The following is a 27,727-nucleotide window of genomic DNA, read 5'->3' as shown; positions in this document are numbered from 1 at the left end:
AAAAGAGAAACAGAAATATTTATTTTAAACAATTTCCATGGGTTCACTGTCTAGTCTACATTCTTTCAATACAAAGAGCTACAGTTTAGACTTTGAGGTTGCATTTAATATACTCAACACAAATGAAACGTCTGTTTATCATCACAGGGCAGGGATTCCTTACCCTGGATTTTTACTGCAAATATTCCTCATGCACACCAGTAGCAAGTTCAACACCAAGTGCTTTATAAATGTTCCCTGCAATGTAAGACTTTTCCCCAGGGTTTTACCTAATACCAAAGCATAGGGCAGGAGGGAGAGAGAGAGATCTCACCTCTCTGAGATAATGGGCTCCTTTGCCTTGCCTTCCCCCCTCCCTTTTGTCTCTCTTTTAACCATCTTCATCTGACCAGCTGAATCCCCTGGTTGATTGGTTAATCATTTGGTACTTAATATGTCATCACTTTGGCTTATGAGGGAATGCTTACCAAATGCATGGAGGGGTGAGTCAGCCTTAAGCTACTCACATTATTTACAGTGCAAGTGTTCAAACTTTCACCTTCAGGTCCAACAGGAAAGTCTGAGAACATCATTGGCTTCTGGAGATGAACTCAGACCAAAACCCTAGATCCAAACCTTGGGGAGAAGGAGGTCTGATGACAGTTGGGTTGCTTCATATGGAACAACTTCTTGAACTCTGAAGGACTTGAAATCCACATTTGGATCTGAAATGTGTGGTTCTGGCCTCTCTCTCTAGTTCCTCCACCACTGCTAAAGTGCAGCACAGAATTCAGATCCATATGTTTGGTTAAACTGAACAAGCCCAAATTAAAAGACTTTGACTCCAACCATTTTCATTGATCTAGTCCCTACACTGATGTACAGTAACCACAGATGTAGGTAAATCCCTTAAAGTGTCCAGAGATCCACTGGGGAGAAAAGATTTAGCCACACAAGGCCATATGATCAAAGGGCCCCTAATCCATGTATGTGCATATTGCTTATGCAAAACCCACCTTTGCATATGTCAATCACGTAGTCGTTAACTCCCAATTTGTGTGTATTTCATCACAAAGCAGAGGCCCTTTTCTGCATCAATAGTCTATGGTTTTAATACAAAATCATATTTTTACTTGTGAGTAAAATTTAACACATCTGCAGAATTCCTGTCCCTAATTAGGGTGAAATCCTGGCCCTGTAGAAATCAATGTATTTCAATAAGGCCAGGATTCTTCCCTACATATACAGTAGACATGATAAGAAAGTAAATATTTACTTCGGTGCAGGATTTTCACTTTCCTGAGGAACTTTCTGTACTTAAGAGGCCTGATTTTCAAAAATGGCTTCTAACTTGGCAGGTGCAATTTTGTATGCACAAATAACTCTGCCTCCATATTTGCACCTATACGTTAGATTGTTAGATGTCTAGGTACTACCATGTGCAACTGCAGTTATTTGCATATGCAAGATGTGGGCCCAATTGTTTGCATTTACAAAATTGCACCTGAAAATTTGGGAATGAGGTTCTCAAAGTGTATCAAAATATGTTCTCAAAGTGTATCATGGGCTTAATTTTCAATCTAGCCTTCACTAGATCATCACTGTGCCCACAGTCACTTTCACTTGGACACCTAAACATCTGATTTTGCCCACAAGATATCCTAGTGACACAACATCTGCATATAACAATGGGCAAAAAATAAAAACGAAACAAGAAAGCAACCTCCGAAAATACATGCTATGTATCTTAACACAGTAAATCACAGGCAAAAAGTTGACTCCAAAATGGGTTTCAGCTCTGAAAATTAGGTTGGATCCAGGTCAGGATCCAGGTGTGGGGTTATTTGGTTTTGCTCAGGTGAAGGGCCAGCCAGGAAATTCAGAGCTGGATCAAGTGTTGGACTCTGAATCACCAGAGATATGGGGGGTTTTGTGAGTGTGTTGAATTTTGTGGTTTAAAGCACATGTTCGGTTTTTAGCATAATAAATATATGTTAGACTACACAAAAAAAGAATGTGCTTCCCATAATGAACAACAGAGCATAAAGCTTCCCCCACGTGTATATAATGTTTCCCTTCCCTCAACTTCACATGGGGAATTGCTGTACTACAATCTTTTTAATCCTCCTAGAAAAGGATATAAAAAACTATTTGAAATGTTGGTTCACAGCTCTTGTTGGCCTAGCAAGAGTTGAGTGGCTAAATCACCTTGAAGATGTGCCTTTGAAACAAATTTATCAACTAGAGGAATATTAGGTACAATACAGGATATTTGTTTGACTTTTTGTTTGTTTGTTTGCATGTGGTGGGGGAAGTTGCTGGTTTGACTCTGAAGTAATGTCTGAAGTATAAACTACCTTTTAGTCTTCTTTTTTGTCAATTAAAACCAAGTGACTCATCTAAAACAAAGTATATTCTTAAAGATAATTACATTAACATTGCTTCCATCTATACTATGTTTTGAAAAGGTCTGCCACGGTTTAGAGGACTTAATGTGTGCTTGCTCTAAACTAATGATTTGCATATAGAATGCCTGTTAAATACATAAAGTGTTTCCTCTCCTTCCCAGTCTATATCCATAGTTATTAAATTATTTCATATAATCAGTCTTGGGTAAATGATCGCTTCTATCGTCATTCCGTATGCTATAGAAATGTTTAATTCTAAAGACACATAGACAATGGCTGACTCTTTTGCTTCAGTAACAGTACACCAAAATATTGTATATAGGGTTCCAAGAAGTCCTTAAAAATGCAGGTTGTCTATAGCGTTTGAATCCCAAGCAAGCAAACTTTGCTGACACTAGTTTGTAAGGAGTTTTCTAAGGTGAGACTCAAACCTTGCATTCCATTCAGAAACAAAACAAATCACTGGTAACTGCAAAACATCTCTTGAGAATGGCATAGGAAGGGCTTTCTTTATGTCTATGTGACCTTGAAGAAGGAGAATTAATTTGACGTACTGTATTTAGGTCATTGTTCACTGATCAATATTTTCCCAAGTCTGCTGAAATTCTGATAAACTTCTTTGCCTACAATAATCTCAACAGGTGACAGTGGAGAAGCATAATCTTTAAATGACTTGTTACTAAGCCATATGCACAGTACAGGAAATTATGTTTTCAATAAGCCTGATAAGAATTTCAGAAACCAGTGATGGGACTTACAGCCATATCACCATAAAGCAGGGATAAGGGGCCCACCTGACCTGTCATAGCAGGGCCTTGAAGCAGCCAATACACAAAAGTTATCAGACTATTTCATTAGTTTTCCAGGACGTTGTGCAGCCATTAGATGTTTCTTTTCCTTTCAATTTTCAGTCAGTTCACCCTAGAAGACTCCTCCTCTACCTTCTCATTCCAAACCACTTAAATCTATTCCAAACCCTTTGTTACCAAACTGCTGCAATGGAAGTTACTTCTCTCTGTACACACCTTCCAGCATTTTTCTGGTGTTCATCATTTCAATTATCTTTGTTACCACTGCTGCTAAGTACAAGGCCAATTTATGCTACCAAAGCTAATGTCTGTCTGATACCAGCAGCACCAGAAAGCCACTTCCTCTCTCTTTCTGTACTACCTGCAGGTGCAGATCAGATGAACAACATACCTCAGCTGATTACCTCCCCCACATACTCAATCATAGTCCAATGAGTGTGGCTTTATAATTCTTTTATTTCCAGACACTGCCTCCCTTTTTTTCAGCCAACAACCCTTTATGCTTTTTTCCACCAGGTTTTTTAAGAAAACAGAAATATTTTGGCTCACAAGTTCATTAATGTTCTATGGTCCCAGTTTGTCCCTGCTACCCAGATGACTGAAATACACATATACAATGTCTTAAAAGCTCAGTAGATCAGCTATTGTAGCCAGACCAGCATAAAAACAACAGACAATGGTACTCAATGAGCTGGGATGGTAAAGACTTAGCATGACATATCAGTTACACTCAATGATTTCAGCCATGCGGACCAGGCAGGTCTGATCAAGCGTGGGCCATAGGTTATGATGATGTGTGTTAAAATATGGGTATTATGAAGAGACAAGAAAAATCTCAATGGTAGCCCAGGAGTTACTACTACGGCCCCTGCAGTGACTGCACACTGTCCTATGGGTGTGACTCCGACTGGAGAAATGTGATCTCTAGTTTACTGACTGGAAAGACAATTGCATTTAAATAAAAATCCCTAGTCTCTGCTACAGAAACTCAAGAAACTAAAAAGAAACTCTAGCCTGAGCCACAGTATAGGCAATATATAAGGTTAACAAACATACAAGTAAATCCTTCAGACTTCTAGTTACTGCACATCTTTTCACAGTTTTGTTCTGTGGTGTACACATTTGTATACCTGTGGGGCCTACTCCTGCTGACAATGGGACTTTTGCCAATGATTTCAATAGAAGCAGGCCCTTTATTAAAGATCTTTGAAGAATATAATATTTGGTTTGCTAGCATAGGAAATAAATAGCTGTAACTCTCATATAGAGAGGACAACACAGGTAACACAAGGGTCGATGACAAGTGCTGCAAAGGTTTTTCACATACTAAAATTAACCCATGAAAATCTGTTTCGTACTAACAGAGCTGGGTCCAGAATGTGCTAGCTGTCCACAAGAATAATGAACAAACCCAGCATTTTAAATAATGTCAGTCCTGTCATAAGGTTATGTCAGTGGGGAAATGTGTGGCTGGGTGAGTCAGTATGAATCCAAGGCAATGTATGGTTTTATTGCTGTAATTTCTGTCTCCAGGTACTAACACAGTCCTTGTCACTGAGGAAGGTACTTAAAATGTCAGACCCGACTTTCTTCCTCTTCCACTGCTCGGTTAAGACCCGGAATGAATTTCAAAAGCTTTCGGACGCTTCCTCTCCTATTTTTTCGTGGAAGCGTCCCAAAAATATTTGTGAAACTGCCTTTCTCCCATAAGGGCGACATCGATCCATTGCTAGCCAGACTGATGTTTCTGTTCTTCCTCAGCAAAGATTTCCCTATTGCAGTGTCACTGTCCCTCGGAAAGAAGCAATCGTCATCTGTGCTCGACTGACGGCTCAGCGTCTCATGAGCAGAATCCTCAAAAACACAGGTCTGGTAGAAGCTATCCTCACTGTCCACTGTCATTGAACTCAGCCAGCTTTTACAACTGCTTTCACTGGAGAATCGGGGTTTAATTGGGAAGGCAGGCCGTGGTGTTGCACGGCTTCCAAATAAATTGGACTCCTCCAATTCCAGGGTGTCACACAGAGAGTTGTCATTCACCTCCCCTAGAAAATAGATATAAAAGCATTATACCGTGTAAATTATATAAAGACTAGAGCATGAAAAGTATGTGTATCAAAGAATCTACAACACCACAATCTCAACTTCCTGAAATGTCATTGGAGAGATACGTAACTGGTAATTCACGCCTACGTGTTTGGTTGGTTGAAGAGAGCTGCACAAACCATGTCTTCAGTTTTATTTTGTCTCCTCTAGATTTTCCCATTTCTTTCTTGCTGCCATGGTGTCATCTTTTTTTTATATATGGGGAGAGCCTCATAGGATTTATCATGCCAGATTAGAACACTGGTCTATCAAATTCAGTGTCCTGCCCTCAGGCAGTGGCCAATAACTGATACTTTAGAGGAAGGTGTATTAGCTGTGTACCTATAGCTTCCCCCTAGATCCATAGAATGAAGGTTGTTCCCTGGGTTAGTCAGTAGGGAAGGGAGGAGAAAATTATGTAACCAATGCCAACTTTTGTTTTCTAGAATTCAAACAAATGGCCTTTTGTTCTGTGCCAGCCAAGGATACAGGAATCCACATTCATTATTCCCTGAAACAGTTTATTCCGTTGTCGCCCAGCACCCTCATTAACAGTGAAAAAGAAGCCAAATGAAAATCAGACCCCAGCCAACACCTGCTTTCAAATGAGCACACAGAATTTCTGCAGAAGAAGTTGTGACGGTCATGAAACGTACTGTGGTTTCCTAACAGGAAATCAAAACTTACCATGCAGCAAACGTTGTTCCTGTAATTGCAGAGATCGGAACTCCACCCATTTTTCCTGCAAGGTTTGCTGTGAAGGGTAAATTGTGAATGATGATTAGCACTAACTTTCACAATGTAAAGCTGGGTTAGAGAAATAATGTATTCAGAAAAATTGCAGCTAGTTCTAGGAAGCAGGTACCTGCAATGAAGTCTTTGTTCTCTTACTGGTAGTATTAACAGAGCCCTGTTTGAAAATTAGTAAATTTCTCCCAGAAACAAATTATTCTGTTAATTTTTATTTTACTTCTGCTGATGCAACTAACACATGCTATTATGGAGTATCATCTGGGTTTTATTACTACCCATAGATACCATGACGCTAGCTATTGGAAGCCAGGCTCACCTCTATCAGGAAGAGAATGCAAAGGTTCACAGGCATGATACTATAATTACTAGTACCAACAACATTTGACTACTATCTGCACATCTCATAATAGAAGCAGATAGAATCTTGGAAGCAAAAGCCATAACTGTACTGCAATAATCACTGGGAAGGCCACTATTTAGTAAAATTGTATTTGCCAAAGGAGAGGCTGAAAGAGATATTATCTAGTTGTTTGGTATAAGAAGATCTCCAGAATTTCCAGAACAGATTGCTTTATTGCCAGTCATGCCATTGTGGTGTCAGCATCACGGGTTGCTGGGCAGTGTAGTCTGGATACTGAAAAATGCTCAGCTCCCATTTAGTCACCAAATTGAACAATCAGATTTTTCAAAAAAGTTCAGCACATCAGAAGCCTTAAGACTTTTGACAATTTTGCCCTATTAAGTGCCTAAGTGGGAGTTGATCTCTTCTGGAAACCTACCCCCAGTTGTGGGTGCTGAGCACTTGAAAACAAAGCACATGTGCTTCTGTTGCTTGTTCTGCCACGACCAATGGCTTGACGTCATGGTTAGTGACAGCACACACTGTTCTGTCCAATGCCTATAAAGGCTGATATGTCCTGAGGTTGCTCAACATTTTTGTTTCCTCCCTGCTGCATGTTTATCTAGACACAGCACAAATGCAGTTACGTATTTTAATTAAAACAATTAAACTGCTAACATTTTGCTTTACAGCAGATGCCATAGGCAGTGCCGGCCCTCAGCCAAATGGCACTCCCAGCAAGAAGTTTCTTCGGCTCCCCCCACTCCATTTGTTAAACTTTTGAATACCTTATTTTTTATTGCATTTGTAGCCCATTTCACAGCTTTGGTTCACAATTTGCATGCATGATTTATCCATGTCATATAAGACGATAAATTTGCACACTAGGATCTGTAAATCTGAATTTATTCATACTATATTTAAGCAAAAAAAAAATTCATTTCCTTTAAGCTTATAGAAACTTTTTAATTTTAAGAATAACTGAAATGTACTAGGAGATTAGTGAAAAACGAATCCACATACAGAATACTTTAAACATTTTACTACAAACATTCTATTTTCCCTTTTGCCACTAACAACAAAAACAACACCTTGAGCCCGGCATCCCAGGGTCACCTAGGACACCTACCCCTAAATCTGGACCTCGCAATAGGGTCATCTGCAATGATGTAATTGAACTCAGTGCACCTATATGTAGGTAGTTAGACACACCATTTCCTGATTTACATATGGAGAAGCTTGGTGTTGCACACAAACGTGTGTGCATACATTTGTGTGGACAGACATGTCTGCAATGGAATAGTAATATGTTTCAAGGTCAGTCACATTAGACTACTTCCTCCATTCTGAATTACTAGAGCTGAGTGGATAACTGATTTTTCCGTTTGGGGGCTGATCCAAAAAAAAACCAAAAGAAAATTAGTTTCAGGAAAACACAAAACAGAAATTTTTCATTTTTTCTTGGTGTAGTGAAAAAACTGAGGAAAAGGTGTTTGGAAACATTAGCAGCAAGCCTCTAACAAGCTTTGCTGAACTTTTTGCAAATGGTGATTTTCAGAAGCCTGTAATTTGGCCAAATATGGGCAAATTCTCCTGGGGGCAGCAAAAGACACCTTTTATTGGTTCTTCAGAATAGCCAAGATTTTCTCTATTCTTATCACCACCACAGCAGAATACCAACCGTCCTCTAATTATGGCTTCTGGCACCTAATTGAAATTTGGGAGCAGTTAGACTTTCTAATAAATGTTGTGCATCCATCTGTTGCTGCAAGATGCCCGATAGACCTCTCTTCAGTTTGTCTGCACACGGGTTTGGAATACCTCTCGGTGACAATGTCCTTATATGTTCTGTCCCTAGGACTATATAAATAACCTGTCACATTTGTAAAAATGGTCTGTCAAAAATCAAAACAATTCTTAAACTCTAAACGTGCTTATTCTGTTTGCAGCATTGTTGTAGCTGTGTCAGTCCCAGGATATTAGAGAGACAAGGTGGATGAGGAAATTCTGTTTGTAATTACACTTTTTATTGTGATTACCTATCACATTCTGTAGCAGAGTCTCAGTTATGGAAGCCTTTCTGGGGTGTGATCTTTTATAAACAAAAGTAGGCTTCTTACCATTTTAACCACACTAATATGAAACCAGTGGGCCCAGACCCACACCCTTACAATACTTAGATATATGACAACTATTTTGTGAGGTAGCGGTTTTACACTTCTCGGAAACTATAGTTGTTAAATTAACCCCCCTTTTTGAAAACAGATGCAGCAATTTTGCTTTACTAATGGCTTAGCTTGAAGATGCTGAACTCTCTAATGTGTGGCTCAGAAGATGTTCAAAGTGACCAGTTCCATTAACACCATCAGGGAGCATTACAATGTGGTCTGCATTGCAGTAAGCCGGCCAGCCATTTTGAAAACAGATAACAGCTTTATCTAAATTCAGAATGAGGGCAGAAGGAGGGAACGAGATTCTGAATCTGGAAGGGGAAAGGAGAGTTATGAACTTCCTGTTTAACAAATCCATTTAGCAGGCCTATGTTTAACTGCTAAGAAACTGGCTGGGGATATTTTAAATCCATCACTGTCAAGTAGCTCTGTTCCACCTGCTGTTTTTTAGAATCAAAATGGGGATATTCACAAAGTGCAGTAACTTTATTATGTTTTCCTTAGGCTCAGATGCTTTCCAAAGCTTTTACCTAAGATAGAGAGAGAGATCAATTGTCAGGCACTTTATCCCAGCCTGTACAACTAATAGTAATGGAATCTGTAGTGGTACTGGTGACTGCTGACATAATAATCAACTACCGCAGTCTCATTAACTGCAGCAATGAAATGTCTGGCTCTATAACATGGCTTATTTCTCCTTCTTTCTGGACTAGACGGCAGCGGCTGCTTACTTAGCTGATTTAATCAAAGTTGGGGTTACCATTCCAACATCAGGGCCATTTGGAGCTCACACTCAGGTGGTGGCCCCATGTGATTAAGCAGTGTGGCTGGGCATGTGTAGGTCCCCCACCTGCCCCTACCTTCCTAAATCTGCTGACTGAGGGACAGGGCAAAACATCATAGATTGCATAAAAGCAGCACTGTGTATGAAGGAGCTTTTCCTCAGAGTCAGCTTTGCAAAGGAACACTAGGTAAATATTACTATTAGAGTAGCTGTATTACAGTAGCACCAGGGGCCCCAAGGGAGAGTGAGAGACAATCCCTGCCTTTATATTCTAAATAAAGAAGACTTGCCCAAGGAGACACAGCAGGTTAGTGGCAGAGCTGGGAACAGAGCCTTGGTCTTCTGATTTCCAATCCAGTACCCTAACCACTAAACCATCCTGCCCTGAGAAACCTAAAGAAACCCCAACTTTATAGTAGCTCATTGGGAGATCAGATGTACTGTAATAGTTTTAAACAGACACTTTCTACTTAACACTTCTGGGATACTTTAAAAACTTAAATCCTTGACTAAAATTAATCTGTTTAAATTAGGAGCACTTTAAAGGTCAAGTAACTTCTTTGTAATAAGAGAGTAGGTGCGCACCATTCTGGTCTCAGTTACACTGATGTAAACCTGGAGTGTCTCCACTGAAGTCACTAGTTTCAGCAGTGTAAGTGAGAGGTGAGTTAGGCCCAGCACTATTTAAAAGAAAAGAAAAATAGTAAAGAGGATGGATCAGATTCTTCTCTCAACTGCACTACTGTCAACTCCAGATATGCTGACACTTGTTACTGGAGTTAGAATTCAAGATGTGATGGAGACTCTGCCAAGACTTATCAAGTTCTCAGACCACTACCCCTTCCTACTTCTCCACGTGGGCACCAATGATATTGCCAAGAATGACCTTGAGTGGAACACTGCAGACTACATGGCTTTAGGAAGAAGGAAAAACGAGTTTGAGGCGCAAGTGGCGTTCTCATCCATCCTCCCTGTTGAAGGAAAGGGCCCAGGTAGGGACCATCGAACTGCAGAAGTAAATGTATGGTTATGCAGGTTGTGTCAGAGAGAGGGCTTTGGATTCTCTGACCATGAGATGTTGTTCCAGGAAGAAGGATTGCTAGGAAAAGATGTGATCCACCTAACAAAGAGAGGGAAGAGCATCTTTGCAGACAGCAGGTATCAAGTGGACTGCCCCATGGGTCGGTTTTGTTCAACATCTTCATTAATGATCTGGAGGATGGCATGGATTGCATTCTCAGCAAGTTTTCAGATGACACTAAGCTGGGGGGGAGTGGTAGATACACTAAAGGGCAGGGACAGGATATAGAGTAACCTAGACAAATTAGAGGATTGGGCCAAAAGAAATCTGATGAGGTTCAACAAGGTCAAGTGCAGAGTCCTGCACTTAAGATGAATGATCCCATGCACTTCAGACTGGGGACCAACTGGCTAAGCAGCAGTTCTGCAGAAAAGGACCTGACGGTTACAGTGGACAAGCAGCTGGATATAAATCAACAGTGTGCGCTTGTTGCCAAGAAGGCTAAAGGCATATTGGGCTGCATTAGTAGGAGCATTGCCAGCAGATCAAGGGAAGTGATTATTCCCCTCTATTCGGCACTGGTGAGGCTTATTTGGAATATTGTGTCCAGTTTTGGGCCCTCCACTACAAAAAGGATGTGGACAAGTTGGAGAGAGTCCAGCAGAGGGCAACAAAAATGATTAGGGGGCTGGAGCACATGACTTATGAGGAGAGGCTGAAGGAACTAGGCTTGTTCAGTCTGCAGAAGAGAAGAATGAGGGGGGATTTGATAGCAGCCTTTAACTACCTGAAAGGGGGTTCCAGGGAGGATGGAGGTAGGCTGTTCTCAGTAGTGGCAGACGACAGAACAAGGAGCAACGGTCTCAAGTTGCAGTGGGGGAGGTCTAGGTTAGATATTAGGAAAAACATTTTCATTAGGAGGGTGGTGAAGCTCTGGAATGGGTTACCTAGGGATAAGAATCTCCATCCTTAGTGGTTTTTAAGGTGTGGCTTGAAAAAGCCCTGGCTGGGATGATTTTGTTGGGGTTGGTCCTGCTTTGAGCAGGGGGTTGGACTAGTTAACCTCCTGAGGTCCCTTCCAACCCTAATCTTCTTTGATTTTATGATTTTATGATAATGTGGGATGTTAACTGAAAAAGGGACTTGTCACTGCTGCAAACCTAGATCAGACAACAAAATGTAATTAATATTTCTGAGTACAAAATAATAGGAAGATCAGATAAAGAGAAGAAGAAAACTGATTTGGTTTCCCTGAACCATTAACAGGTTAGTTCCTCAATAATTTGTGACCTATTCATGCCACATGCTTAGAATATTCATGTCCTGCTCCTGCATCTCATCACAAGCCTGTAGCTGATGAAGAGTTTGTCAGCTTATGGAATTTGTCAATTTACAGATGCTATGCCTAAATAGCATCCTGCAAAATTGCTCAGTAGTTCATATGATGCCAAGCAGAGATGGGCAAATGTCAAAGGGTTCAGTCCAGATACAATAGCCATGGTTCAGATGTTTCTCGGAATCTTACCAGAACCACTTGGGTCTGAAACTCATGTACCCAGGCTCTCCTGTGAAATTTCTGGTATTTCTTGGTTTAAGTCAGTGGGAAATGTTGCAAAATTAAATTATTTTCATAATTTCTGTTTCCAGTCCCAGCTGAAACCAGGAAGAGCAGAGGCAAAAAACCCAACAGAGAGACATGCAAACCATTCACCAGACTAGTTATATTTAGCTACAGAGGCATTTAAGCTTTGATCCAATGCCCATGGAAGCCCATGGAAAGACTCCTATTAACTTCAGTGGGCATTCTATGGGGCCCTTAAACAGGTGGTTTTTGACTGAGACTATCTGATGACAATCTGGTTTGCACTGTTTTTTACAAACACCCTGTTGCTATGGCAATGGATGCTACATAAAATGAAATAAATAAACAACATCTTTTTCAAACCTCAAGAAATATTTGGGTTCCATTTCACTGGAGTATTGGGGAAGGTTCAGATCATTTAGCCCATAATATTGGGAGTACAGTACAGAGGGAGTGAGATATAATTGTTAAAACACAGGCCTGGCAGTAAGGACTCAAATTCTGTTCCTAGTCCTGCCACTGATTTGCTTCGGGACATTGGGCAAACCTCTACATACATCATATCTGGTCCATTTCTTTCCTGTCATAGGCATTTCTATGATGCCTGTTATTGTGGTAATCCCAAGAAACACTGCCTCCACTTCCTTCTCATTAAAATTACATCTAATATTTTCCTTCCACTTGCCAGTTTAATGATTTCTCCAGAAAAGGGTGACACAATGCATCTTTCCCTGTGGGTCTCCCAATTTTTCATGTATTATCTGTCTCTGATTTTTAAACTGAAAGGATTTCGAGGTACCGCCTTTCTATACATGGGTTGTTCAAGACCAAATGTATCTGTGGTGCTCCATAAACAACAGCAAAACAACAATGCCACACTGGATGCAACTTATACACCCCAGCTAACCAAGCAGAATTTTGTCTCTCCTGCGCTGACTTCCCACCTGTGCAACAGACACTAGAGTAAAAACATTTGTAAACATTGATGTAAATTTGTTAAACAAAAACAACACAAATAAAAGATGGCAGCACTATTATTTTATGGACAATAGCAAGGAGCGTTACCGCTGCTCAGATCTTCCACGGCTTACTCCTTTGGAGTCAGATGTATTCGTGTTGGATTAATGCTAATGCTCTTTTAAAGTACCGCATTCTTGGATAGAGGGATTGGCAATAACGTTTCAATGAGGGGGAAAAAATCACTCATAATAAACAGTGTCACAGCTCTGAAGGGCCTTGGCCTTTAGATATATAATGCCAGCATAACCAGATGGCTGATGCTGGGCCAGCAGAAGGGCACTGCAGGGATTCAAGACTCCTATACCTAAAGGTTGATTTTAGAAACTTAATCAAGCCCGGGCTCATAGGTGATTATAGATATTGTGTGTGTGTGTGTGCGCGCGCGCACACGTATGCGTGTTTTTTGTTTTGTTTGTTTACTAGTTATGAATTCCCTGGCATGGTACAAAACTGCTGATGGTGTTTGCTAAATACAAATCAAATTAAAATCATACCAACTCTGTTAATAATGCATGAATCAAGATCTGTTCCATAATACCTAGCACTTGTACATTAGTGACACTGACAAACAAATGGCAGAGATTATTATAGGTTTGCAGAAATTGTTGCTAAAGTACAAGTAATTCTATCTTCTACATATTTTAGGTGCTTATATGGCCCTAATCACTGTAATATTTGAGCGCTTCACAAAAGCACTATGAGATAGAGAAGTGCTATTATCCCCATTTTTCAGATAGGCACCTGAAACAGAGAGACTAAGTGACTTGCCCAAGATACACAGGATATCTGTGGCAAAACAGAGTCTTGAACTGCAATTGGCGGGCTAGTGCCCTAACCACTGTAAAATCCTTCCTCTTAATCAGTCTTGAAAATATCATTCAGCAGCTTCAGGCTATCCTGAGTCAGCAAACATTCCTTAGTTCTACTGCTCACACATACTCTGTATGAAAAATATCCCAACCTAGATGAATTTAAGCGGATGATTAAATGAGGGCTTCAGGTATTTTGGGGTTCCCCTTGTGGAGAAGTGTCCTCTTCACAAAGACTGCCAGCACACCTGGTATCCTCGCTGGCAGTAGAACTAGCAAGGTCAAAGGCATAGGAAATTAACTAGCCCCTCAGCACAAGAAGCAGGAAGGTTGATGCATGTTGCCAGGGCAATGCAGAGATGTTGCATTTCCATTGCCTGTTCCTTCTTTGTCTTCAGGTAAATAGATGACTTCGGTCTCCAGGAAGTCAATCAATCAATCTGCCACCTGTGACACGCAACATATTTACATGAGCCATACTGCATTAGAGACCAAATATTAAATTACCTTCAGACACTGCAGCTTGGTTTCCAGTTCCACTCTCCTAAGTATCCTGTCTCCATTAACAGTCTCTAATCTGCAAAGAACAAAATGTTTTCATTACTGAAATGTACAAAGAGCATTTAAACATGTCTGGGTATTACGTTGTTATTCTTAATAGTTAATGTTTATACTGCAGTAGCCCACAGAGGAGTCAAACCAGGCTGGGCTCCATAGGACTAGGCACAGTAGATACCTTAAAGAGCTCACAGTCTAAAAAAGGCAAGTGGAATATGGAGGGTTAGAGAGAGGGATGCAGTTATGATATATTACCTCTCTTGAATCAGCTATCTTAAGGAGTGATGTGTTGCCTGTGTTACAGATGAGTCAAGCCACTTTGGAAATTTCCAAACAATGGAGTGTGGAGAAACTGGAGCAGATGAAGAGAGTGTACTGGGCCAACATCCAAAGAATAGTAAATACAAAAAAGAAGATCTTAGGCCAATTGGGACAAGGAGACAGGTGTAATCATCTTCACCAGTTATTCCTATATGTTTTATGTCAACAACCAGTGAGGGAATCAGCACTACATACCACAAAGATCCAAGTGTGTGAGATTGAGGGATATTGATTGAGGGGTATTAAGGGATTGAGGGAATTCTTCAGATGTATCATCATTGTATAAATGCCAGAGATAAACAGCTTTGTGCTGATTCGCCTCAAGAGCCTGCCTACTTCGTGCTCAATAGTGGTTGCAGTTCCACTCCCATTAAGCCAATAGGGCTCAATTCCAATTTGGACACTTGCATTCTGCAGTTTCAATGGGATATAGCAACTCTGCACTTCTTGTCCTAAACTGCCATGCAGTGCGGCTCTGTGATTTTAAATTGCTCTTGTGTTCCTGCCTAGAGGCAGACCTGTGGATCTTATTTCTTTAGCAGAATTTGATTTAATCCTTTTTGCCTTAGCATCAGAAACAGCAACAGGAGCATCAGGAAACAAGTAAGCATTTCTTCTTTGGCTCATAGTGTGAGAAGTGATTAAACTAAAATGTTTGAAAAAACACTTAGTTACCTTAAATAATTCCCTGAAGATTTTATCAAGTCCACCATTTGCTTGTGATTAAAACCTTCGGTGCTCACTCCATTGATATTGGTTAGAATATCACCTGGTAAATTTAAATACAGGTCAAATGAACAGCTCAAGTACACATCATTCTTTCCATAGTCTCTCAAACAAAAACTAAATGATACAGAAATAAATGGGAAAAGAAACAAACAGAGCCACACCCCATAGGAAAACATAAATAGTTACCAGTTTGCAGGCCAGAAAGATGGGCAGGACTTTCTTCTTGTATTTTGCAGACATAAGTGCATATTTCCAGGGAACAAGCATTCTGGTGTTGTAAACTACGTGTCTAAAAAAATATCAGATTGACAGTGTTACCAATATTAAAATCTCACAACCAATTTCAGAAGTTAAATATTGCCTTACAACCTAATCACTGCACAGTACGTTTTTCATCTTATTTTTAGTGTTTACTTATTTTTATATTACATATTTTATTATTTTTGTTATTATTATGAATGAGAAGTCAGGAAGTCTGGGACTCAAGGAATAGATATTTCCTTCTTAGTAGAGAAATGAGTGGAAACAGAAAAAGGATTACTAAATTGTCCTGTTCGTTTTATTTACAAAATGTGCTGTTCCTACACAATATAGTTTTAAATGAAGATGGCTATTAGACCGCAAAAACAAGAGTTTAGGCCCATTTACTCATTAACTGTAGACAACAACAACTTTCTGTTTCTAGCCAATCTGGACCTAGATTATTCTCTTGTTTAACACTACAACAAGCTACCATCTTGTGGGATCCAGTTACTACATGGTAGAGTCTGACACAACCTGGGAACATAGTTTTTAAAAGTTTGGACCCATCTATGCTACAATATTTCAAATGTCATTTTAACCATCAGGTAATATTGGATGGAACAAGAGGCTGTATCTGAGATGACTGAGAAGGAAAGAAAATTGAACCTGCTCTTGTCCTAAGAAGTTTTTTAAGTTGTAAAAGTTCTGAATCCTAAGGCACAATGTTGTGTCCACACCTCTTCCAAGAATAAAATAGCTGCCTCTATCTTTTGTTTTGAAATGAATATTTATTAAATAATTCTAAGAAAAAACATCAAGCAAAATCTATCATCTGTGTCACATGTATTTAGAAAAATACACAGACAGGTCACGTAATTGTAAATAACTAATCAAAATCTCGGTGTTACCTTGCAAAGATATAAGAAATAATCAATCCTCTTGGTTACCTGGAAATATCAATATTTAACCACATCTGCCTACCACAATTCAGGACTGGAGCTATGCAAAATATAAATAGCGAAAAAACAATGACACCACCACTCACAATTACCACGTCCCCACCAACAGCCATAAGAAAAAAGAATCAACACTTAACACTAGAGAGCAGATGATACTGCACTCTTGATCATCACATTGATTGTTTCAGGAAAAAATAATTGACTGCAAAATCCTTAGTAAACATCACATCCACCATTTCTCAACCACTGAGAGGGTGGGACCATTGTAGACTTCAACTGTGATCACTACATTAATGAGGCCAACTGGCAAGTCTCTGATAGCACCTACTATAAAGAACTCAAAGAAACCCCTACACCACAATTTACCCAGGAACTTAAAGATATCATCAAATCCTTCCCCAATCAATTCTAAGAGAAACTCTACAAACTCATTCCTCATCGGCCCATCCCAGGGACCTTCTACATGCTTTCCAAGATACACAAACAAGGGAACCCGGGCAGACCCATCATATCTGGCCATAACGGGGCTCATAGAAACCATCCGCAAACCACGCAGCACACAAAGGGCACAACTGACTTCCTCCACAAATTCCTCAACGTTAACAATCTCCCTCTCACCTTTCTTGCCTCCATGTATGTCATCTCCCTATATACTGACATCCCTCACAATGATAGCATCGCTGCCTGCCTCAAATATTTACAATACAATGGACAATCCTCAGATATCCACCTCAAATACATCATCAAACTCATCCATTTCACCCTCATCGATAACAATTTTCATTCAACAACAAACACTTTGTCCAAACTATGGGAACAGCTATGGGTACTAGGATGGCTCCCCAATATGCCAAGCTCTTTATGGACAACCTTGAAGAAGAATTTCTGGACGAATGAACCACACAAATCAATGATATACCTGAGAAACATCAATGATATTTTCATCCTCTGGACCAACAGCTTAAACTCCCTCATAGATTTCACCACAACTTCAACCACCACCACCCATCCATTAAACTTTTTCTGGAATACTCCCACACTAGCATCAACTTCCTGGACCAAATCAGTTTCAAAAAATGGAATCACATAGACAACATACAGACTATATACAAGAAACCCACAGATCACCACACCTACCTTCATAGATTCAGTAACCACCCGAAACACACCAAGGAATCTGTTATCTACAGCCAGGCACTCAGATGCCACAGAGTATGCTCTGAGGAGAAAGTTTGGGATACTCACATTAACACACTTAAAACTGCCTTCACCAAACAAGGACACTCCACCAGAGAAATAGATCACATCATGGAACAAGCCAATCAAATACGCCAAGTGAACCTGCTTCAATACAGAAATAACCACACATACCCCCGACTGCACACCCCTAATTGTCACCTACACCCTACACTGGAATCCATCTGGAGTATCATCAAACGGCTATAACCCATACTCATTGGGCACCCCATCCTGAAAAAAGTATGTCCTGAGACCCCTACTTTTGGCCTTCAAACAACCCCTCCTCCCAACCACTTCAAGCTCATCATCAGAAGCAAGCTTCCCATAGACCAGGACACACCAACTCAAAGTGGCACCAGACCTTCCCAGAACAAGAGATGCAAAACCTGTAGATTTATCTTCACTGTTGCAACACCCTTCACAATACACCTTTCAAGATCCCTGGGTCCTACACATGCCTATCACAACATGTGGTGTACCTTATCCAGTACACTAAATGCCACAACAACAACTATGTGGGTAAAACCAGACAATCACACTCTCAAATGAACTCACACATGAAAAAGATAAAAGACCAAAACACCCTATCACCTGCAGGTGAACACTTCTCACAAAGAAATCACTCTATATCTGACCTATCAGTCCTCATCCTCAAAGGAAACCTGCATGTCATTTTCAAAAGATGAGTCTGGAAGAGGGAGCTTAGATTCATAACTCTGCCAGACACTAAAAATCAGGTACTGAACAGAGATACTGGATTTATGGCTTATTACAAAAATCTGTAACCCACTCACCCCCTCTTTTTGTCCTATGACTTCAGAGGTGTTAACAGGCCACTATCTTGAATGGTCCCTTAGAATATGTGCTAACTACTTATGCTAAACAATCTATTCCACCTTGCATTTAGCTGTCAAGGTCCTGAAGAAGAGCTCTGTGTGGCTTGACAGCTTGTCTCTCTCAGCAACAGAAGTTGGTCAAATAAAAGATATTACCTCACCCACTTTGTCTTTCTAATACGCAAACTAAGACAGCCAAAACCCACTCAGTTCTGAGTTAAATTACAACCCTAAAAATCTCAGCAAGTTCACAGATCTTTTTAGTCAACATGGAGCAAATGGTGAGCAAACCTAGAATGAGTTTTCAATAAACCTGGGCTGATTTACTGATTCAGGAGGAAACCATGCAACACTCAGTGATGTCAACATTAGGCATAACTTAATGCTTTCAGCTAAACACAATATTCCAAGTGAAACTTGGGGGTTTCAGAAACACACCAGTACATACCATTTAACATTTTCCTACCAGAGTAAAAGTTTATACCAACCTGAGTAATATTATTTAGATATTTAGGCCTCAATCTTCCATACACATATGCTCATTAGTAACTTTTTAAGCACATGCATGGTCCCATTACAACAGTACTGATTGCCATAGTCTGATTACAACTGATTGAGGGCATATATGGGTAGTACTGGTAGAACCAGTAAAATCTTTCAAACGGGTAGAAACTTTCATGTGCACCCACTGTAATTCTCATGAGCCCCATGCAAATGGAAGCCTAGAGATTCATATAGCCCTATTCAGGGGTGACTAAACTCATACTATAATAATGAAATAATTACATCTAAATAATGTAAAGCCTTCGGGCCAGATTTTTTTAAAGGTGTTTAGGTGTTACAAGGTCTAAGTGTATGTCCACACTGTAGCTGGAGATTTAATTTTAAGTTTAGGCAGAAAAACTCACGCTAGATCTCATCAAGCTGTCTCACTAAAACTAGAAGTGCAGTTGCAGTGTCAGGACAGGCAAGCCGCCTACAGTACAATCCTGCCTGAAACCCTAAGTACATATTCAGGGCGGCTAAGTCTATCCTGCTGCTCATGCCACCACAGCTACACTTCTATTTTTACCATGCTTGCTAAATCAGAGCTAGTGCTGGTGTGCGTATGTCTACCTGAGCTGGAAGTTACACCTCCAACTCCAGTGCAAACATACCCTAAGTGACTTTGGAGCCTAAATCTCATGTGCAGAAGTGACTTAGGCTTTTAGGATCCTAAGTCTTATTGAAAGTCAATGGGATTTAGGCTTCCTAAGAGCCTAAATCAATTTTGAAAATGAGACTTTGGTATTGAATTAGGTTAATTTAGTTAGTTTCATTGCAACACCTAAATACCTTTAAAAAATCTGGACCTACGTCAACCTATTTCAATACCAAACAGACATTGGTTTTTTGTAGACCAGGCTTTCAAGTGAGATGCTCGCATTGAACGTACATTGAGGGAGAAGATATGCCAAGAATAATTATTTTTAATCAGAATGCCACAAATAATGAAAATCTGCCATGTCAAATTCATACAAAAGCACAGTAATTGACTCAATTATCTGCACTTCTAAAAGTTCTCCACTATTCCTGACCCGAATACTTACATACTCATTAGTCAGAGAACTAAATTAGAAAAAGTTATGCTTCTCCTAATACACTAATTTGACTGAAAATATTATTTGATCGCTGTACATAAATATGGGAAATGCTTCAAAGATGCACAGCAACAGAACTGTAAATAAATGGGTGGTTTCATTTTTATGTATTGCAAGTGGGGAACCAGATCCTTATTTCCTAAAATAAGCTTAAATGCCTGATGCTTTCTTGAGAATATTTCTAAATATATTTTGTATTTTAAAGCTACAACCATGCCACCAGTAATAGTTATGCAAAATGATAAATGGACACAGATAAAGACTACCAGTATATAAACAAATACAGTACAAGTGTGTATAGATTAGAAATACAGTATGAAGAGGTGTTCTATAATATTTGTATTAGGCGACTGTCCTGAAAATTGGATCAGTTTTGTTTTTCTAGTGATCACGGTCAAAGTATTAAAGTAGTCAGCTGAAAGAGGAATAGCAAAGATTTACATCTCTCAAAACATAAAAAATCTGCAAAGGCCTGTAATCCTAGATTTAAGTGGGACTAATCAAGTAAGGATTACCTCCATGAGTAAAGGTTGCAGGATCAAGCTCTCAACTTACTATTAACCATAAGTAATTTGATTTAATTTTTATTATTTGATATGTTTTTATATTGACTCTTGTATATGTATGTGTCTCTCATAAGAGAAGATACACACACACTACAAATATATATACAAATATATACACAGTTACTTTTCATGCGATTTACTTAGAAATAAAATAGCTGAATTTATTAAGCTTATTATTTCATAATGTATTCATTACAAGTTCTTAATATATTTCCTCTGTGCATTTACTTCCAAGTATATATCTACTTAAAGTTTAAAAAGAGGTTTTAAAAAGATAATATAGTGTTTTCAGAGGAGAGCATTTTGTGACCTCTATATTTGTGTGTTATTTTCCCATAATATACTCAAACATTTATATTCTATACTTGTTCTATATCCCTTCCAAGTTTGCACTGGACTCTGTATAAAGGACTCTCTGTTGTTTCCCCTCTATGGAATTCCCATAGACGTTAGATACACACATTGAGGCTATGGAAAAGTGATTCCAGAGTTGGGTGGCATGAATGTCTAGAATACTTACACAGCACCTTTCATCTAAAGAGCTTTAAAACCAGCTATTCTCACAGCATCTCTACAAGACAGCTAAGCACTGTGGCTACCCATTTTTCAGATGGGTAAACTTAGGCCAAGATAAGATATGATGTGCCTAAAGTTATTCAAGAAGTTCATGACAGGGGTGGGAATTGATATTAGAAGTCCTCTTGCTTTCTAGCCCTCTATTCTAATTACTCCTTTTGGCAACAAGAAGCATATTATAAATCCAGATGGAGGACTAAACATCCATATCATAGACTAAGTAGAGCCATGGAGGTTGAGGACATCTGGATCTAGAGTTTTGTTTTGTCCTATAATAAAGGGCCACCTGCAAATTTTGGATCTGCATTCAGATCTGACTCTCTGAAGTTCAGGCGTAGTGGTCGAGATCAGAGGTTTTGGTCTGTATCCTTCTCTGTAAACCTTTTGAAATCCATCAACTTCCTGTTCCATCACTTCAATTTCATCATGTACACAGACCTGGGATAGTCAGTGAATTAGATAATCTATGCTCACAGGGCTAAAGTCTCACCTCAATTTCAAATCCAAATGTTTCATTATCTTCTTTGACAACAGCAAGAAGCCGCCTGTAAGAAAAATACGTAAATCTGCATATAAAGAACACAACACCTCATTTTGGGGGTTATTTATTACTAAGAAATGCAAAATGCTGCTATTTATCCAACTGTGACGTATCAGCCCTACCAACTGTCTGGATTCATGGCATGCACATTTTTACAGACAGTCATAAATCTCAGGTGCCCTTCCTCTCAAAATTAAAATTACTTCTTAAGCCAACCTGCTCTACACTGCTTGCTAGCTACTGTTTACAAACAAACCACCATTCTCTGCCTGGTAACTGAACTGTACCTGTTCTTGTTATTAGACTGAAAGCTTTCTGGGGAATTGGTGCTGTCATTTCATTTTCTGTTTTGTGTTTTTACCGTCCATACATCTAGAGCACAATATAAATCAGAGCAAACATCACAGTAAAAAACAAACAAACAATCTCTTTACCTTTGTAGCCCAGAAGAGTCACCTAAGGAACTTGATCTGGTTAAAGCAAGCTGGAAACAGAAATTAAAGTCTGTTATTGTCAATAGGTCCATAAATTAAACTTTACTTTCACAATGAATAAAATCAACAAGTCAATAGAAAACGACACAGTAGAGACAATTCCTCGGACCTTTATGTGTTAGTGAATTTCTATTCCCAAGAGAATTATTTTGGCAAAGTTGCTAACACAGGAGCACTGTGTGAAAAAACTGATGGGGGGGGGGACAGAAGAAAGTGACACCTGTTGAAGTGTTTGGTCCATTTTTCGAGTGCACATAACATGCTGACAGTGTTTTCTTGTGGACTCAATAATGTGCAAATTATACCTTCACTTGCACCAGCCTGGCACCCTGCACCCTAAAGGAAGACAGAAGATGTTATTGCTGCCTCACCTCCTTGGTGTTCCCCTTGGTGTAGGAGCCCGTGCAGAATACTTTGGGGATGTGCTGAATCAATACATCCCCCATTCATTCTCTCCAGCCATTCCTGACCACTTTGGGGACAGCGTTGGCTGCCTGCAGGTCTCTTAGTAGAGGAGAGAGTTTGCAGCCACTTTGCACCACTGCAACCTCTCCCCAGCAGTCTCCATCTTGTAGGTTCATCAGGGGCATGCACAGAAATAAAAATTTGACTGCTTTTGGAGGGGCACTTTCTGTGCCCCTCACGGCTGGAGGAGCTGGCTCCCCGCTCACGGTAGGTGGAGCTTGCTCTCCCCTTCCCCCCCAACCCCTGCCCATGGCAGGTGAAGCTCGCTCCCCCTCCCCCTTCCATGGCTGGAGGAACTGACATTCTTCTCCCCAGGGCACTAGGTCCAGAGGAGCTGTCATCTCCTGAGGCCCAGGACAGAAGTTGCTCGCTCTATCCACCTGGCCCTGGAGGAGTTCTGTGTACCTGCTGATGGGGGGGGGGGGGGGGGGGTGGAGCTGTGTCTCTGCTTGCCCTCCCTTGCGCACACCCCTGTGGGTGCTATATATTAGGTGTATCTGGCCTGCAGAAACCAATATAAATCTCAGATTAATCTAGTCCTAAAATTATGCTAAAATTACGCTGGGTAAAGGGAAACCAGAAAAGGCCCCATTCAAGGACTTGGCACCACCATATAAAGGTTAGCACTTGTGTGCTGTGTTCTTCCTCTATGAATTCAACAGCAAGGTTCAGTATTCTCCTTAGATCTGTTATAAACAAAATCCCTCTGATCTTCCACACCATTCCCAGCCTGTGCCATTTCCAAACGGAATGAGGAGGGAAGAGACACGTCTCCAGGAAGTTTGTAGATTGCATAGCGGTGTACCAGTCAATAAGAAAGGCACTTCTGACACTACATCCCCTCAGTAATAAACACACAGTGGTAAGCAGGAGTGAGTTAGACAGAAGAAAGAAGAGATTTCATTTTGTTAAGCAGTCTCCAGCTCCATAATGATGGAACTGGATGGTAGAAAGGGAAACTATAAACAAATTGGATTTAATTTGAAATAAAAGTTTTAATTAAAAACAGTCTATAAATCTGGTCAATCTGATGAAAACGACAACTGTAGAACATTAGTTTTATAAGCTAAATATAGGACTGTAAACTAATTTCCATCTCTCTTTTCAATGCTGGCTAGCTAATTCTAATTAATGACCATCGGTGCAAAATAAACCTGTCTGTTTTCTAGGGCTGGCATCCCATTTCACACACAACACTTGGTGGTTTTACAGGTCATTCATCAGACATTGTTTCAGTATTGTTATGATACAGAAAGTCACCAGGAAGGAGCAATATTTCCAAATAGGTGTGAAAGTCACTCAGTATGGTCTTTTCACACCATTTGTTACAGAGTGGAAATACTGCATGGTTTCTGAAGCTACCATGTGAAAACATTTTGGACATTTGGGACCTGAGATGCCATTCTGTGACTCTGTTGTAAAATCTGCAATGTCCTTCACTGGAAAAATGCAACAACAAAGTAATGAATCAAGCCTTATTTAAAAACCCCTTTAGTATCTGTACATCCAAATATCAGGCATGATCCTGCTGTTAATAGAATAAAGATGAAACCCACTAATATGTTGTATTACCAGTGGCCAATAGAAGAATGAGGTAACTCACAACACACTTTTGTACTGTGGATGGTCACCTATGATTTTTGTAACCTTTCAAAAACTAAGGAAGAGATGCCCTAAAAAGGAAAGTCCTGGAGAAGTATATAACTTGGTTACCCTCTAACTGCGATACCTGCTGAAGTGTTTGAAAGCTGTAAACATAATGGAAGGTGTTGTTTAGGGTAATGAAAGCGGTTGTAATTAAAAAAGTAATGGGATGAAAATACGAACAGGGAAAGTTGATGCTGAATATCACGAAAATCCTTCTGAGAGTGAGACTAGATAGACTGTGGATTCCAACACCCCACCCCATCCCCTCCACTTAATTGAAGTGGTGGGTGTTTAATTGCTTGGGACATTTTAAACTGGAAAAAGCAATAGGCAGTACTCTGTAGGGGGAAACCCTGCGCTGGTGGCATAGCTGAAGTGTATCCTATGATTCTATCACCTATTTTGCATAATGTAAAGAATGCCATGTGGCAGTATTTTGTGGAACTTTCAGATAGGAGGAATAAGACACTGTTCACCGATATGGTTGAAACTGTACTGCAGTGCACTACGGAAAATGTATAACCTGATCACAGTCTGAGTTGTGTGGGTTTGGACTCCCGCTCTCTGCAATCAAGCACAGTCTAAGCCTATGCATGGGCAGGATCCACAGGCCCCAGACGTGCTATCTTGTCTGTAAGGGGTCGTAGCTATATCACAAATACATTATTTGAAGGGGTGCTGGGATGTATATAATTTACATGAATCACTCAGTGCATTTTTCAGAACATTTGGGAGCCCATCAGAATGCAATCTGAAACGTGGCATTCCAAGGTCAGTAAAGGGTATGAGTATGGCTGGTTCTAGGGGCAGGAGAGCAGGGCAGTCAACTGCTATGCCACTCAGTTCTTATTTTCCTTTCGTGCCAAGGACTGTGGGGGGGCAGTTGCTGAAAATATTTTCCTTCCTGGCCAACAAAATAGATAGGGCTGCTCCTGATGTAGGTTGTTATAAACAGAATTAATATTGCAATTATTATTTATATAGTGTCAGTGTATTTTAATAACACTAATACTTTACACCTCTATGGCAAACACTAATACTTTACACCTCTATGGCACCTCCCAGCTGAGGACTTGAAAGCATTTTACAAACATTAATACTTAACACTCCAGGAGAAGAACAGCTCTGTGTAAGCTCAAAAGCTTGTCTCTCTCACCAACACAAGCTGGTCCAGTCAAAGATATTACCTCATCCACCTTGTCTGACCCCATGAGACAGTCAAGTAGAATGATCCCTATTTTACTGATGGGGAAACTGAGGCAAAAATAATTAAGTTAAGCTAATTGACAAAGCTCACACAAGAACCAGCTGAACCAGCAGTAAAACTCAAACCTTTTTGAATCCCACTCTAATGCCTTTACCACAAAGCTTCTCTCAGCTCTGCCAGCATTTACCCATGAATAGTCAAATGGCTCTATTACCTTCTCTACTTGACACTAATGGGAATTACAGATACATCAGGAAAACAGACCACCTGAGGTGGCTCCAAAAGCACTCAGTTTTGGCCTAACTCTGCTCCCACTGAAGTCAAATTTCCATTGTCTTCAATGGGAGTAGGCCAATGCTGAGCACTTTTGAAAACCCGACATTAGAAGTATTGCGTCCAGACAGTGGTACTTCCGGGAGTACTGTTAGAGCTCAGGAAATGCTGATTTGCTAATGCTAATTCCAGCATTTCTGAAAGCAAATCTAAGTTTCTCCAGCAGTACCTGGGGTGATTAAATCGCTGTGTGTGACCAAGTACAGGAGTGCTTGTGTAGCACTACTCAGTCACGGGAATACTCATATCTCTATGCAAGGCAGATTCCAACAGCGTAACATATTCATGATGCCAGAAAACCATAATGTGATATTACAGGCAAATCGAAAAGTATTGAAGAAATCAAGAAGGATTCTGAAAAGGGCTAACATTAATTTTAAGCAAAGATTCTTGCCAAAATGTAGATTACAAATGAGGAACCACTGGCCCGTATCATTAAATGTCTATGGACTGCAAGTTAAGGTAATAAAACATGTAACACAGACTTCAGTGTGCCTCATCATAAAACAACCATCTCTGAAAAAATATATTACAGAAATATATTAATCTGTCTCGTTCTGGCTCTGCTTTATCTTCTCCAGGATTTTACAAACAGAAGGACAAAGTGCACTTATATCGTTATACAAAGTGAATGCTTAAGTGCACAATCAGTATGCACAAATTCTTTGATGATAATTTGTGTTTATAATGTGTCTTAAGTACTTTCAATTTAGACTGCTTTACACTAACTAGATCTTTAGATATATCCTATAAGTGCTTATTTGCCAATTCATAGCAATAGAAACGGCTTTGTTAAAAACCAATTGCAAACAGAAATCTGTCATGTTCTGAAAGAAAAAAGAAAAACAAAGAATATTGTATTCTGAAACAATCCAAATTAAAATTACTTCTAGCAAAACGCTTCCACCCAGATGGACACACAACTAATGAGAGGTGCTTTCAGTCATAGATATGGAGGACAGTTCATGAAGGAACCTAAAGCCCAAGCAAGCCATTACATACTGAAGTAAATTAAATTTAAACTCTAAGGAACATCCAGAAATCAAAAGTCTGCTCAACACAGCTATAAACTGCAGCATAGCTAGTGCAGCACATTTAGTGACTTAGCTGCAAAAGAACTTTATGTTCCAAGTTGCCCTAGAATTTGAATTCATCCTGTGCACAAATTCAGGGCAGGAAACTTGCCATATTAGGCTTTTGTTTCAAAGGTTTAATCACAATCCAAGAAAACACGCAGGGCCAAATTCCCCAGGGTATAATTCCAGTGACTGCATTAAAGTTAAACCAGGGTTGAATCTGGCCTCTACATTCTACAGCAAACTTTTAAAATCACATGTTGATAACCCGGTAGCTTATACTTAGAAATAAAAAAAACACAGAAAAACAGTTAGCTGTCCTGTGAAAACTGGACCTTCCACAATATAAAAAACTGAAAACATACCTGTTTGCGTCCCCTGGGTAAAGTCCCAACTGTGTTTGCCAGAGTCTGAACTCTTCTATTATCCATCTGGGGGCTGCACATTGGTTCCGAGTAAGGTATGTAACTTGGACTAACACAGTAGTCCACAAAATTGGCATTGTGGTTTTTCTGAATGAGCTTTCTTAAGGACAT

The 27,727-nt window shown here is 39.9% G+C and overlaps 1 protein-coding gene across 1 annotated transcript; it reads right to left on the bottom strand.

Annotated features, from left to right (window-relative positions):
• Window positions 1–27,727, bottom strand: CYTIP (cytohesin 1 interacting protein). Its single transcript, XM_067549423.1, has 8 exons — window positions 27,557–27,727; window positions 22,404–22,453; window positions 21,919–21,973; window positions 15,556–15,658; window positions 15,316–15,409; window positions 14,269–14,338; window positions 5,969–6,035; window positions 1–5,241 (listed from the first exon to the last, which is right to left on the bottom strand). Exons 1-8 carry the CDS (start codon window positions 27,725–27,727, stop codon window positions 4,772–4,774), a joined length of 1,080 nt encoding a protein of 359 aa, XP_067405524.1. The 3' UTR covers window positions 1–4,771.

This window comes from Emydura macquarii, unplaced genomic scaffold, assembly GCF_026122565.2.
Source record: "Emydura macquarii macquarii isolate MOO-44397 ecotype Brisbane River unplaced genomic scaffold, CSIRO-AGI_Emac_v2 contig_1253, whole genome shotgun sequence".
Lineage (NCBI taxonomy): Eukaryota > Metazoa > Chordata > Testudines > Chelidae > Emydura > Emydura macquarii.
This window is presented reverse-complemented; position numbering and strand designations above follow the sequence as displayed.

What these genes read in the sequence shown, in the direction of transcription:
- CYTIP (XM_067549423.1), bottom strand. Translation starts at nt 27,727, where the DNA reads ATGTCCTTAAGAAAGCTCATTCAGAAAAACCACAATGCCAATTTTGTG. An exon ending in TACCCAGGGGACGCAAACAG is followed by an intron (nt 22,454 to 27,556) that starts GTATGTTTTCAG and finishes TTCTGTTTCCAG; the next exon opens with CTTGCTTTAACCAGATCAAG. An exon ending in GACTCTTCTGGGCTACAAAG is followed by an intron (nt 21,974 to 22,403) that starts GTAAAGAGATTG and finishes TTTTTCTTACAG; the next exon opens with GCGGCTTCTTGCTGTTGTCA.